This window comes from Callorhinus ursinus, unplaced genomic scaffold (assembly GCF_003265705.2).
Source record: "Callorhinus ursinus isolate GAN/ISIS: 27379988/994484 unplaced genomic scaffold, GSC_fseal_2.0 scaffold48, whole genome shotgun sequence".
NCBI classification, from domain to species: domain Eukaryota; kingdom Metazoa; phylum Chordata; class Mammalia; order Carnivora; family Otariidae; genus Callorhinus; species Callorhinus ursinus.
The window spans coordinates 6,500,952-6,515,059 of NW_027397110.1; the positions used below are offsets into that span (position 1 = coordinate 6,500,952).

The 14,108-nt window shown below is 53.9% G+C and overlaps 1 protein-coding gene and 1 pseudogene across 2 annotated transcripts in view; one reads left to right on the forward strand and one right to left on the reverse strand.

Annotated features, from left to right (window-relative positions):
• The window catches only part of TCF20 (transcription factor 20), a 103,672-nt gene extending 93,659 nt beyond the window's left edge, over positions 1-10,013 (forward strand). The window contains exons 4-6 of one of the 2 annotated variants that reach the window (XM_025881495.2): positions 2,166-2,215; positions 3,306-3,433; positions 8,754-10,013. In XM_025881495.2, the coding sequence (XP_025737280.1) occupies positions 2,166-2,215; positions 3,306-3,389 (134 nt within the window). In that variant the 3' untranslated portion in view covers positions 3,390-3,433; positions 8,754-10,013. The remainder of the gene's footprint in view (positions 1-2,165; positions 2,216-3,305; positions 3,434-8,753) is intronic. The other variant, XM_073882672.1, reaches the window with a different exon arrangement.
• A 776-nt stretch (positions 10,014-10,789) lies between these two features.
• LOC112831524 (transcription and mRNA export factor ENY2 pseudogene) lies at positions 10,790-11,106 on the reverse strand (annotated as a pseudogene).
• Between the last annotated feature and the right edge of the window lie 3,002 nt (positions 11,107-14,108).

Sequence of the window (14,108 nt, forward strand, 5' to 3'; positions counted from 1 at the left end):
TGATGATCCGGCACGCCATTTACTTCGACTTAACTGTGTGGAAGTGCTGACCAGGCCCTCTGGCCAGTGTGGGATATTGCCAGGGGCTTAAGGAAAACAAATTGAGAGGCTGCCTGGCCGTTTAGGGCAGGCGCCTGTTGAGAGACCCCAGCAGGGGCCCCACCGAACCTCTCACCTGGCTCTTTGCTCTCCTCGCAGCAGGGGCTGGGTCAGGGCAGCCAAGAAGAGGCTCCCTGGGCCCTTGCGGGTGGTGAACTCTCTGGCAGTGGTTCTCGTCCCTGCCAGGAGCGTGGATTGCAGTTCCTGATGGCCTGTGCACACTACGAGGACAGATGAGAGCATTTGTCTGCAGTCTTCCTGCATGGGAGGCATTGCCAAAGGTGGATGTGGTCTCTGGCAGATTTGTGTAGGAGACTCCCGTTTCCAGAAGTACCTGACATTAGCTCCAGTTGCCTTCAGTGTGTACTTACATTGTCTTATTTCTTTTCTGCTTTTTAACTTAGAGGGAGCATGTCTCCTAACTTCAGACATGTTTCACTAATGGTCTGTCACAGCTGGTGACTCCTGCATGGCTGGGAGGGGGACTGAGCCGCTGCTGCCTTTCCACTGGCACCTTTTCCAGCTAATATGGTCCCCCTTCTTCATTTCTCTAAACTCCTGTGGCATAAAGGTGGCCGAGCCCCACGGGGGCTATGCTGTTTCTCTGGCCCAAACTAGAGACAAGCAGTGCTGCCAAAGCCCAGGTAAGGAGAAAGTGCTTCCCTTGAGCCCCAGTTGTCTGTCTCCTGCTGTTCCTAAGCTCTCTGGCAGATTGGAGCAGCAGGGGCCTTGGTCACGCCATGTACTTGTGGGCTTTAAATTAACACATTTCATTTACTGCCATGCTATTTGCTTGCAGGGGGAGGGCTCGGAGGTTAGCCGGACTTGCTGAGTGGTGCGCGGAGGCTGGCCCCGGGAGCAGAGAGCCTGCCTGCCCACTCCTGGGTATTCAGGGGCTCCAGAGGGAGGCAGTGATGGGACAGGCCCAGCCCAATTATGAAAGAGTCTTTTTCAGTTTGTTTAAGATACAAAGGACCTCAGAAGTTTTCGTTTGTGTGTTCCCTTGCTTATTACTATTTCACGTGAAATCTGTGGGTACACAGGCTGCTAATCTGGACCTCACTTTAAACCTGAGTTAAATCATACATTTAACAAGGCTAAGTACCATGGCTGCTTCCCGCCATGGTGCCCGGGAGCTCTCTGAGAATGTGTGATCAATATTTATTAACATTCTGCCACCACATCTTGCACCAGTGACCTGGCTGTCGGTCTCCAGGAGCTGTGGTGTGCAGAGCGAATTCATTAATTAGATTTCCTCGCCCTGCTCCACACACTACCCTTGTGCCACGGAGCTCAACTCACCTGGAGGCAGATGCGTGTCCTTGCTGTCAGCGAGGATGCTGTCACCACGTTAAAAGTTGGAATGAATCATTTTCCTCCAAGGATTAGTAACCCCCTCGTGGGATTTCACTTTCCTCTGAAGCATTTAGTGTGGATTATGTGGCTCGTGTCGGGAGCTTCTCCTTGTGTCTCCATGGGTTGTATGGCAAAGATGATAGCAGGGCTCTGGACAGAGGAGAAAGGTGCCTCCAGATTTGCAGTGTTTTCATGAGGAAGCTTTGGCTTGGGCCTGTTGGAATGGGCTTAGCCTAGAATAAGGGATTTTAAAAATAACATTTATTGGAGATTGTTCCTGATTATTAAAATAATGTAATTGTGGAAATACATAAAAAAAATAAAATCACCTATAGTGTTGCTACCCAAAGAGAACCACTGTTACATTTTGGTAAGTTTCCTTTGTCTTGTTTTTAATGCGTATAACACATTTTGATAAACTTAGGATTGTACTTCTATACTTAGGTATCCTGGTTTTTCAAGCCATTTTGTGTCCTCAGTGTGTCCCCATGCCATTAACTGTTTTGAAACATTAAGATTTTAAGTGGCTGATACTCCACCATGTTGCGGTCCCATAGTTTATTTGGGGGTGTCTCTAATGTTTCAGAAATCACAGTGCGGGGACCACTTATCTCCATGTCTGACACTGTCAATTCTGGCTAGTGTGCCCCCACTTACCCTGGGCTGTACCACCAGCCGGCTCAGTCTGACTGTCCCTTTCTGTCTTGTAGATTGTTTGCTACATGAGGAGAACTTCTCGGTGAGGTGCCCCAAGCACAAGGTGAGTCAGAGCGTGTGTCCCCAGAGGGGCTGGGGGACGGGGGTGTTCCTCCCGATCTACAGACCCGACATTGGAGGCTGCCGCCTGCTCCTGGCCCCGGGAGGGTGGGGAGGCCCGGTGCTGGGGGGGAGGGGACCTGTGCCCCAGGCTGGCCCCCCATGTGCTGTGGGAGGCTGGGAGAAACGGGGGGGGGGGACGGGGAGCGGAACGTATTTGATCGTTAAGAGAAATTCAAAGATCAAACTCAATAAAACTACTGATTCCCATTTTAGTTTAGTGGAACCCCAGTTCCCAGGTTGGCACGAGGTAAGGTTGGTTGTAGGCCTTGATACATAAGCAGAGGCATTTTCCCAGACTAAAAGAAATCAGAATTGACCCCAGGGCTTTGGGGGGAAACTCCGTCTTTTCTAGGCTTTACCTCCTGAGAAGCGAGGGGTGGTGCAGTTGGTGGGCCGCCGCCACCGCCGCCGCCTGATTTCCCGAATAACTCAAGAGGCGGTCTCTTGTTGTGGCCCCTTTTAGGAAAGGATGGAAGATAAGGGGCGCCTGGGCTGTTGCTGAGCTGGCGGGCATGTGGGGGGCGGGGAGGGCGCGGAGAAGGAAGCCCAGGGGAGGACGGGCCGCCCAGCCGATCTGGCGCCACCTGGTGCTCCCCGCGGCGGCCGCGCGCTCCTCTGGCTGAGGTCGCACTGACACCTGGTGGTCACGGGGCGCTCGCAGGCGCGGTCTCCGACTAGGGCCAGAAATGAACCCGAAAGAGGTCCTCCTGACAGGTCTGCCCTCAAAACGCTTCTGAAAGATGCTTGCTTATGCTCTTCTTTAAAAATTATTTTCAGAGATGGACCACAGGATCTTAGAGTAGTCTCTTTTAGTTAATTTACGTGTTTTTATTTTTAAAACTTCTTTTTAATGGTCACATTTTGCCTCAGAAAACCCTGTCTGAATATCTCCTGTTTGTCATTCAATACTGACTCTCTGCTTTTTCTTTCCTTTTCCATGTGCCATTCCTGTCCTCGCCTCTGCCCTCCCTGACCCCCCACACTGTTCTTCGGTCCCTCCTGTCTTGTCTTCTTGGCGTTGCCGGCGTCAGCCTCCCCTCCCGTTCCCCCTCCCCCCCTTGCAGAACAAGACAGCAAAAGGCAGCCTCAGCACAGAGCAGTCGGAGCGGGGGTGAGGGGGGCAGTGTGCTCGTGGGAATGGAAAGTACAGCAAGCACAGGTGAGTCGGGGCCGGCGCCCCTGCCAGAGCCCCGGGCGTGGGGGGGGGTGTCGCGGCCTCTGCCCTCCTGCTCACCCCTGGCCGGGCTGCGCCACCACCAGGTGGATAAATGGTTTCTCCGACTGCCGTCTAGCTCCCCGGCATGTCCGTGGAGCGGTGGTGGAGGCTTGAGAACCGTCCCGTTGCTGGCCGGAGTGCACAGTGACTGAGCTGAAGGCAGGCCTCGTGGGTGGTGCTCCCGGCAGCTTCCGGGACAGGCCCGGCCGGCGGCCCACCCCGTCCCTGGCGCGGAAAGGCTTCTAGCCAGGGGGCTGTCCTTTTTAATTTACTCCCTATCTGTAAAGCTTATGGTGGCGTTTCCTTTGAAAAACAACAAATTCCCCAGTTTTGTTCTTTGGAATCGTTTCCCCCAAGTACTGTGAAGTGTTCCTTTGCACAGAAGTACAAAGGGAAGGAAAATCCCCTCAAAGATTTAAGGGACTTTAGCATCCAATTTAATTTTACTCTTAAAAACCTCAAGAGATCGAGTCGTGCTTTTTGTGTGTCTGGGCCCGTGCTCAGGGCGGCGGCGGCGCCGTGCATCTGTGGAAACGGGATTAGTGGACTCACGAACGTCCCCAGAGGCTGTGGGCCTCCCCTGCTCCCCGCTTTCTCACCCCCTGCTCCCCCCCCATGGAGTCACAAGGGCTGAGGAAAATAGACCGTAAAGAGAAGGGGGGAAAAAAGCCAAAATGTAACTTGAGGTACTTGCCCCTACAGGATGGAGAGGGGGACTGGTTGTCTCAGAAATGTTCGTGAAGGGATTATTTCTCTTCAGATGAAGGGCTGCTGTGTTTATGCCAGGTGCCTGAAGGCCACACGCAGGTGTGTGAGAGTCTGTGGCACGTTCCCTCCCCCCTGACGACTGGCAGCTTCCACCTTTCTCGGGAATACCTAACTAATTTGAGGAAGAAATAGAGTTCATCTCAGACAGTGGCAGTTTTCCTCCTTTGAGAGTCCTGGGTTTCTTAGGTGGGTCCTGGTACCGAATTCCAGAGAAGCCCCCTCTGCTCTGCTGGGCGGGGCCCTGGCCTGCAGAGGCCTGCCATGTTTTCTCGAGGGGCCTGTCAAGTGAGGCCTCTGCAGTTGTGCCTCCCTTTTCTCTCTGCCTCTTCCAAGGAGAGGGGCTGGGAGTGGAGCAACAGGTGGTCCGGTCACAGGAATCAAGTGAGTGAACTGGCGGCGGCAGCAGCCGCCACTGGATTTCTGGAACACAGCGGGGCCCACTGACTCCTGCACTCCTTTCCCCCTGAGCAGCCCTCGGTGCGAGACCACAGTCTGGATGGTTTTCCAGCCTGTGTCTCTTGGCCTTTGTTCTGTGCCTGGGCTCTGCCTTCTTCCTGACAACTCCTCTGCCCAGCCGATGGGTGGAGCCGCGTGCTCTGGGGGCCACGAGGAACATTCCTGGCCGTGTCCTGGACGGCCCCATTAGGGAAAGAGCCATCTGTTGTCCAGTGCCTTTTGTTTTTGTCCTGGAATTCCAGCTTGTGTTTGGGAATTTTAATTTTGTTCATGATCTCCTTCCACTCCTCCCAGCCGTGGGCGCTGCTGGAGGACTGCCCTCAGCTCGCACGTGGATCAGTGAGCTGTGGCATTCCGACCTCAGCCGGTGCTGGCGTGTGGTGTCCGTATGGACGGAAGGCACGGACGCGCGGAGTGGGGAAGTGGCTGACCCGTCGGTGTGGGGTGGTTTCCAGTCTGTTGAGGTCAGACCGTTCACCTCCTGGAGGGAAGGGATGGGCATACCGCATCCAGCCATGTCCACCTGAAATGATTTTCTGCGTACGCTGTCCCCACAGGGCAGGACCCTTGTCCTGGTTTCTCAGTTCAGCTCTCATGTTGAGGGCGGTGGTCATCTGCAGATTGTAGGGAAACCCCAGTGATTGGGACAGAGAACATTCCATCTCGGGGTCTGTTCTTGGGACAGAGAGCTCCTGTCACTGGGGACCCTGACATGGCAGGGAGAGGGCATGGGTCCATGAATCCTGCTTATTGGTGCTCCGTTTTCTCACACAAAAGTGCTGTGTAACCAGGGGCCGTCCATTTATTGTTTCTGGTTCTGTTTCTTCTGTAAAGAGAGGAATAACAATGGCCAAGCCTGTGAGGATTCAGTGAAGAAATGTCTCTGAGGTGTCTGCGCGGCCTAGCGTGGGGTGAAGCTTATGCAAGTTCTGGGGCGCTGGTTCTCACGGCCTGCTGGCCCACCGTGCACCACGGGAGCTGGAGGGGTCAAGGCTGGACCCTGCTACCACCCTGTCTGGCAGAAAACTGGGGGCTGGGAGATGGGAGATTTAATCCCCCCGACCTCCCCCCTAGCATATGAGGTGCCTGCACTTGTCCCACAGCAGGCCAGCAATGCCAGAGAGGAGAAGTCCTTGGGCAGCCATCTATCCGGCAGGCTGCTTCCTTCCCGTTTCTGAGCATGAGGGAGCAGGGTGGCAGCCCCGTGGGTGCCCACCTTCTCCCTGTGCTGACTCCTAACCATGCCTCCACAAAGGCCTGTGGACGTGTCTGGCGAGCTCCTCAGAGGCCAGACTTCCTCCCTGTAGGCTTTGGCACTTGCCATTCTCCGAGCCTGGGTGCTCTGCCTCCCATCTTCTGTGACAGGCTCCCTCTCCTCTCTGGGTCTTGGCTTCAGTGTCCCTTCCTCATGAGGCCTTCCCTTCTGAGTCCCTGTCTGCCTCCTTCCCACGCTGCAGCTTTCCTGTGCCAATTTGGAATCATTCGTTTGTTTGCTTATGTGCATCTCCACTAGACTGTGCACTCAGTGAGGACAGGAACCGGGTCTGGCCCGGGCCGCCGTGCTCTAGGCTGGAGCGTGCGCACGGCGGGGCCGGCAGAGGCTGTTAGGGCATGCACCCCAGAGAAGAATGCGCTCGGCACCCTGCCAGAGCCTGGATAGGTACAGATGAGGGTCCCACCATGCAGCCCCACCCCTACAGGTGGGAACTGGCTGGGCAGGGCAGGCAGAGGTGGTGGATTCTTGCTGCTCTGGGAGAAGGCTGGAGGAGGCCCCGCTAGTTCGGGCCCTGGAGGGGCCGCTGAAGGGGAAGGAAGGTGGGAGCGTGATGAGGAGAGGGAGCCCTGGAAGGCTGTGGCCCCAGGTGAAACCCTGCTCACTGGCAGCCGGACATCGAGATGCCTTTCCAAGAGAGTACTGAAAACCCCCGGCACAGAGTGGCTGCCCACTCGCTGCGCTCTCCCTGGCTGCGGCTGGCCCCGTCCCTGCTGGGGAGCACGCCGTCTCAGCCGCATCCCATGCAGACAAGACCACACTGTGACTGAGGCTGGAACGCAGAGTCCCGGGGGCCCAGGCAGAGGGCTTTGCTGGACGGGAGCCCCAGTCCCACCCCTCAACAGCCCCATGGCATTGGGTCCCTCCGCTTCAGCTTTGTCCTCTGTGAGATGGGGGGTCAGGCCTTGGTGTCATCGTGAGGTAGCTTCTGTGAAACTCTAGCATAGCTCCTGGCACACGAATTTTCAGCCCAAGCTCCCTGTTGAAGGAACAGTTTTTGAGAAGTAATTCTGAGAAGTTCGGGTCCCCTGACCTTCAAGGTGTATGAGGTCAGACCCTGGGGAAAGGTCCCGTTAGGAAGACTGGAAGACAGAGCCACAGTGAGGGGGGGGGGGGCTGCTGTCAAGGCCATAGCTGCCCAGACTACCAGGCGCACCCGTGGCCCGAGGTTGGCAGCCCACAGAGCGCCCCCAGCCTGGCAGGCCTGGGGTGCCGAGCATGCTTCATTCTGAGGGTGGGGGCTGGGGTGGGGCCTGCTCTTCTGAGCAGTTAGCAGGCTAGGGGTACAGGCCCAACACTGCCAAGCCTGGGGGAGAGCAAACCCTACCCTGTCTCTCCCTCCACAAGCAGAGCCTTACAAGGTGTGCCTGGACATCTGTCCTTTGCTCACATGTTCCCACATCCCCAGCCAGACTTTGCCCCTCTGGTTGTTGTTTGAGGCATCGCATTAGCTCTGCCCTTGTCATCACATGTACAAAGGGCCCTTGGTTCCTGGGGTGGCTTCGGGAGGCTGCTTCTTTCCCCTCTCCTGGCAAGCGGCTTTAACCTCAGGAAAACCAGAGGGTGGGACTGGCGAGTCTCCCTGGGCTGGAGGCAGACTGGAGGAGCATGGCCCAGGAGGGCTAGGGCGACTTCCGGGGCCCGGAGCCACCTTCAGAACAGGGAAGCCACGCTGTCACCGTGGACATCCTGAGCATGGGGACATTGTCCTGCTATCTCTGCAGAAGGTCTTCCTGTCTAGTTGTGTTTTCTGCCAAGCAGTTACACATCTCTTTTTGGTGATGGCAGGTATCTATGTATGTGGGTGCTTTTGAATAGAAGGTTCTTAGCTCCTGCACGCAGACCAGCCTTCTGAACGATTTTGCCTGTTAGTAAGTTGTGTGAGATATTAGTAAGTTGTGTGAGAACAGAAAAGGGATGGTGCCACCTGGGTTTTCCCGAGGGTTATTTGTTGGAGGAGGGCAGCAGAAGGGTTCTGGGGGAGGAAGGGAGTGCTCGGACTGGCAGGAAGCCGGTGGGGGGAGGCCACCACTCCCGGCTCCTGCTCTGATTGTTCTGCACTGATCCTTGGAAACCGCTGTCTCTCTCTGAGACCTCTGCACACGTAATGACCCATGAAGTACTCGGAGGAGGCCCGTGGCACAACCCCACCGCCCCACGTGGGTCATCAGGATCGTCTCCCTGAGCCCGGAGCCCGGGCTGGAAGAGGAGCCAGTGCAGGGGACACCTGGGGGCCTCAGAGGAGGGCTCTGCCCTCCCCGACAGCTGGCTGAAGAGCGTGCTTTGTGGAGTGTGAAAGTGCGCTCTTGTCCCTGCCAGCGCTGTGACGGGGTCCTGAGCGCTTCTTCCGCAGACTGCCTGTGTGCTCAGCCACCTCTGTGAGCACCGCTCCCTGCCACCGAAGGGCCCAGCCCCTCCAAAGGCCGCTGGTGGTGGGGTCCTGAGCTGGGGTCGCCCCCTCCAGGATGTCCTAGAGCTCTTTCCTGGTCTCCGTTCCTTCCGTGCACCAGGGAGGCCGCCGCGCCGCCAGGGGCACAGGGTCCGTTCTCAGCGCAGCTGGCCACGTCGCTGCTGCCCTTCTCCGTGGTCCCGGCCCAGGGCCACATGGTCTGGGCCGCATGGTGGCTCCACCACTGGTCTTGGGGGCCTCCTGCCTCATCAGCACACTTGCAGGGGGTCTGCAGCTGCTGGGCCCCCGGAGCGGGGGCTGTCGGCTACTGGGCCGCGCGGAGGTTCCCAGCACCCAGTGTCGGTTCTGTCTTCCAGGTGAGACTGTGGAGATGAGAGGTGGTGGACACTCGCGGTGGAAGGAACCGTCCTGCCGTGCGGCCCCGCCCCGCCCCGCCCGCCCCACCAGCACCTCCTCCCCACGTCCTTACATCACACCCAAACCGTGACACCACAGGAAAGAAAGACCCAAGAAGTTGGAATGGCTGTTTCCATGGACACAATCTCCATAGTGACAATGTGGGGGGAGGGGGGAGGGGAGGGATGATGGGAAGGGGGGGTGAAAGGGGTGGGATAAAAATATATATATATAAATCTATTTTTAGTCTGGAAAGACTTTGTTTAAATGAAAGGTGCGCTATCCCTTTTGATTCTATTTTAAAATTATCTAGTTAAAGAACTCCAAATTTGTTCCAATAACAGTGAAATTTAAGTGTGAAATTGAACAAGCTGGTCTCATAAAGAACGGGATGTGGTTTTGATCTTTAGCCTGCCTCACACCGGTTCAGAGAGCTGTGGACCCAGGCTTGAAAGAGCAGACCGACCACACCAGAGCCGTCCTTTGTCACTGATTTGTCTCAGAGCGGGAGAGTTTGGGGGGGCGCGGGGGGGGTGTGGGGACGGTCCGTGTTTTCAAGAGTGGGGGAATGATGTTTAAACACAAAAATAAATTTTTTTCATTTCCAGAAACACTATTTATTTATTATTTTTAAAATTTTTATCTTTTTGGGGGGTGAAATTGGCAGATGTCCCGAGGTCACAGTTCTATCCTGGATCACTGTGGCCAGTGAGAACCTCGAGCGCCCCGCTAAGTGAGCACGGCAGGCAGGGTCGGGGGGTGGCCCGCCTCTGGGCGCATTCCTGGCAGCTGGGCCTTGCCTCCCCGAGGACGACGGAAGGACAGGAAATCTAAGCTGTAGGAATTGACACTGGGGGGAGGGACTGTGTCAGGTGTGATCCGTGTGGGTTACGCTGACCAGGAACACCCAGTTAACCCTTTTTTCTTTTGCTTTCGTTTTTATAAAGGAAAAGGGGGCCTGTCAGGTGAGCAGCCCCACGCTACATGATTCTTTATGTTGTATTGTTTTGTTTTGTTTTGTAAATTGTATAATTTTTAAATATCTGAGTTTTAAAAAAAGAAGAAAAAAGTACAAAAAAAATCTTGTTAAGGCCTTAAGAAGGGGTTAGTGCATCTTTCAGGGGTCACTCTGCCGTGGGGATAAAATAGCTGTTTCACAAACAGTTTTATTTAAAAAACAAAAAAAAAATCAAAAAATAATAAACTTCATTTTAACCTTGTTTCCTTTTTTGTTTAATACAAAGCAAACGCGTCTCTTCCTCCTCCCATTCCAGTCCCCAAAGGTGGTTTTGCTGCACTGCAGAGAAGGCCGCCATCTGACTGTCCAGCTGAGCGAGCCCCAGTGTGTCATCGTCCGTCCCCCCCCCCCCCCCCCCGCCCCACCCCAGTGGCTCTCGCAGCAGGGCCTGGAATGAAACAAAACCAAGGGCTCCTCTCTGTGGCTTCTCCCTGGTGGGTGGGGGATCTCAGCCAGTGTGTGGGGACGGTCAGATTTACTTAAGTTGGTATGAGGACATATTTCCTATCAACATTAATTTTAAAGGTTATAAAAAAATAATGCAATGTTAATGGACTTTTTTAGAGAACAGAAATACTGGAAGGAATGTTGTGAAGTAGAAATAAGCAATTATAAATGAGTTCTTGTGTGCTCATCAATTTGGGGCCGCAGAAATGGCAGATTAATTCTGTTTTAATGGCTCCATCAAGCAGTGCGGCCCATTTCTCATTTCGCTCACCAGGGTGGAGGTGTGGGTGGGTGTGCTGTGCAGGCCATGGGACCTGCATAGAAATGACGGCTTTTTTTCTTTTTTCTCATTCATGAGATATTTATTAAAATAACACATTTAGGGAAAAAATCAATACAATGTATACATCATTACTGAAAACTGTATACCATCATACAAAAAAGGATTTTATTTTGGGAAATTGATTCCTAATTTATGGCAAGTTTTACTTTCAGAAATAAAACCACAAAACAACACAATCTCATCCAATCTTAAAAGGCTGGCATGCTGAGCAAGAATGTTCTTATTCTTTGTAGGAGCTCCTTCTTTACATTGTCAGGTACCAGGGCTCTGCCTTTTGGTGTGATTTCAGCCACCAAGTCATCAACAGTAACGTGTTCTAGTCATTTTTCTTTAATTACCTCTTTACAGTGTGCCTTCAACTGGTCCTTCCAGCCACATTCAATTAATTTAGCTCTCAGCAACTCTTCGAGGCGTTCTCTTTCTCCAGTTTCTATCAACTTTTGGTTAATCGCTGCTCTCATCTGCGCATCTTTGTTCATCTTGCTAACCACACTCTTCAGGTGCCCGGGCCTAGACCCTCAGTAGCTCGGGCACCTAAGCACACAGAAAGCTAAAACACCGAAATGATGGCTTTTTGAGCTGTGTGGCTTTCCGTCTGGTCTGGACTTGGCATTAACACAGTTCAAATGAATTTGATAGATTTCAGGTGTCAGGGGCTAAACCACAAAACTGGAAAAATATGTATCTTGAGGAAAATATTTTCCTGACAGCAAATGATTCTTTGTCATTTTGCTTTTCTTCTTCTGTCCCCTTTTGACTTGCTGATGATCCTTGAGCAAGGCACTTGTGATGATTCCAGGTCTTTCCTCAAACTGGCTTCTGACATGACCATTGACGGGCATGGCTGTGCACCACACTCCCTCCCTGGCTCCAGCTTTCTGGCTTCTGCAGGAAACCTCGACTCGTACATTTCAGCTCCCACTGCTTTTAAGTTCTATGTATTTTTTTTCGTACACTTTTTTAGAGCAAGTTTAAGTTCATAGCAGTATTCAGAAGTTATAGAACGTTCCCATAATACCCCCTGCCCCCCGCCCCCGTACACGGCCTTCCCCAGCGGAGCGCTACTTTTGTGACAGCTCGTGATCCTACTGCACTGACACATCATTGTCCCCCAAAGCCCATAGTTAACATTAGGGTTCATTCTTGGTGTTGCACGTTCTGTGGGTTTGGACAAACTGTTCCAGTATCAGTAGTGAGTAGTCTCACTGCCCTAAAAAACCTCTGTGCTCTGCCTGTCCTACCTCCCTCCTCCCCAACCCCTGGGCTTTTTACTATCTCTATAGTTTTGCCTTTTCTAGAATGTCCTATGGTTGGAATCCTACTGTGTGCAGCCCTGTCAGATTGGCTTCCTTCACTTAGTGATAATGCATTTAAGGTTCCTCCACATCTTTTCGTGGCTTGGTAGCTCATTTCTTCTTAGTACTAAAGAATATTCCATTGGATGTACTACCATTTATCCACCGACCGAAAGACATCTTGGTTGCTTCCGAGTTTTGGCAATGATGAATAAAGCTGCTATAAATATCTGTGTGCAGGTTTTTGTGTGAACATCAATTCTCAACTCCTTTGGGTCAGTAATCAAGGAGCTTGCTGGATCTTATGATAAAAAGGGTTCCTTTTTTAAGGAACGGTGGAACTGACTTGCGCAGTGGCTGTACCATTCTGCAGTCCCACCAGCAATGTATGAAAGTTGCTCCACGGCCTCGCCAGTCTTTGGTGTTGTCAGTGTTCTGGATTTTGACCATTCTAATAGGTTACACAGTGTTGATTTTTATATGTTTTCAAGTTGTGGTTAAAAACATAAAATTTACTGTCTTAACCAGTAAGTGCAGTTTAGTAGTGTTAAGTATATTCACACTGTGTGACGGATCTCCAGAACTTTTCATCTGCCAATTGGACACCCTGTACCCTTAAAACACCCCCCGCCGCCTGCTGCCCCTGGCAAGCTGGACTGCCCCGGGGAAGGCGCGGGAACTGGGGGGGGCTTCCTCCGCGGGCGGGCCCGTGCCTCAGGACTGCGCTCTGCGTCGCGTGAGGGGCCCCGAGCTGGCACTTCCCAGTCCCTGTGTTGCTGGCGTCCCTTCCGGACAGAGAACCCTCCCCTGCGCTGAACACCCCTGACCCAGACGGCCTCCCGGGAGCGCTCACGCTTACCCCAGCTTCACCAGAGCAGCTGCACCCCCTCCACCCCCACCGGGGTGGGCTCAGAGTGTTTCTAAATCAATCTCAGTAACATGTGCTGGCCCTTGGAGAAGTTCACTTTCAAACAGTGTAGACGTAATTCCGAGCATGCCTGTGGAATGGCCCCTGATGCCGCTCTAGGACTTTGACCTCCTGACGTGATCTGAGATTCCTTCTCCTCGGTGCTTGGGGACCACGAAGCTGCAATTGCCCAGTGATGGCAAAAGGCCACAGGCCTCATGACGGCCGGTTTCCTCACGGCCACTCCATCCTGGACGGCAGGCCCCTAGGACGGGGAGGCCACTGCCCTTCATGATGCCATTAAGATGACCACTTGGGGAAGGCAACCAAAATGACCGGCAGATAAAGGCAGAGTTTCCAGGGCCAGCGGGTGACAGCATGCTTGGGCCGTCCTGCCCACTTGCTGCTGCTCCCCGGGACACGCAGCTGAGGCAGATAAGAGGCCTCAGCGTGCCCTTGGGTCTCACTCTCCTGGTCTGTTGAGGGGCCTCCAAAGTGGGCTCCCTGGCTCCTGGAAGCCCCGAGACCCCAGTTTCCCACAGTCTAGTCCTCAGCCCGACCTGCAAAGCCCCCTTGCGCTGCCGCCACACCCACCGTGTACGAGGCCTTGCGGTGGGGCTTTGGTCCTGCTGCCAGGTCACCTTGGCTTGTGGTTCAAGCCAGCCAAGGTCCTCCATGAAGTGTTCCCAGCACGTCCTGTCCCAGCCTGGGGGCAATGTCCCCACGGCCCGAAAGTGGTCCCCACACTGCTGACAGGGCCTGGCCCCTCTCTGGCTCCCCACGCCTCCTCTGGGCCATGAGGACTCACATGCTCCTCCCATTGGATTGCCTACTCAGCCCAGCACCCAGCACAGGGCACCTCCAGCGTCCGAGTGTGTGTGTGTAAGGTGCATGTGTGTAGTGTGTGCATGGTTTTGTGGGTGTATAAATGCATTTGCCTGTGATTGTGTGTGCATGGTTTTGTGGGTGTATAAATGCATTTGCCTGTGATTGTCAGTATGAGCATGTAGGTAGTGTCTGTGAATGTGTGAGCGGTTGGTGATTGTGTGGTTCTGTATGTGTTGAGTGAACTGGGGTGAATGGAGGGGACGCTGAGAACTTCATTTCCACACTGCCCCCTCCCCCCGCACATGGTCCCTCTGATCATTGCGACCTCCCTACAGCACTGGGCAAGTGCCAGTGACAAACTCGGGAGGCAAAAACCACTTGGGAGGAGGCAGGCCACGTGATAGGGCATGGCTGTGTTCTGGGGCCAAGGCTGTGACCACACTATGGGGTGTGACCCAATATGACGGGTGGGTGGCA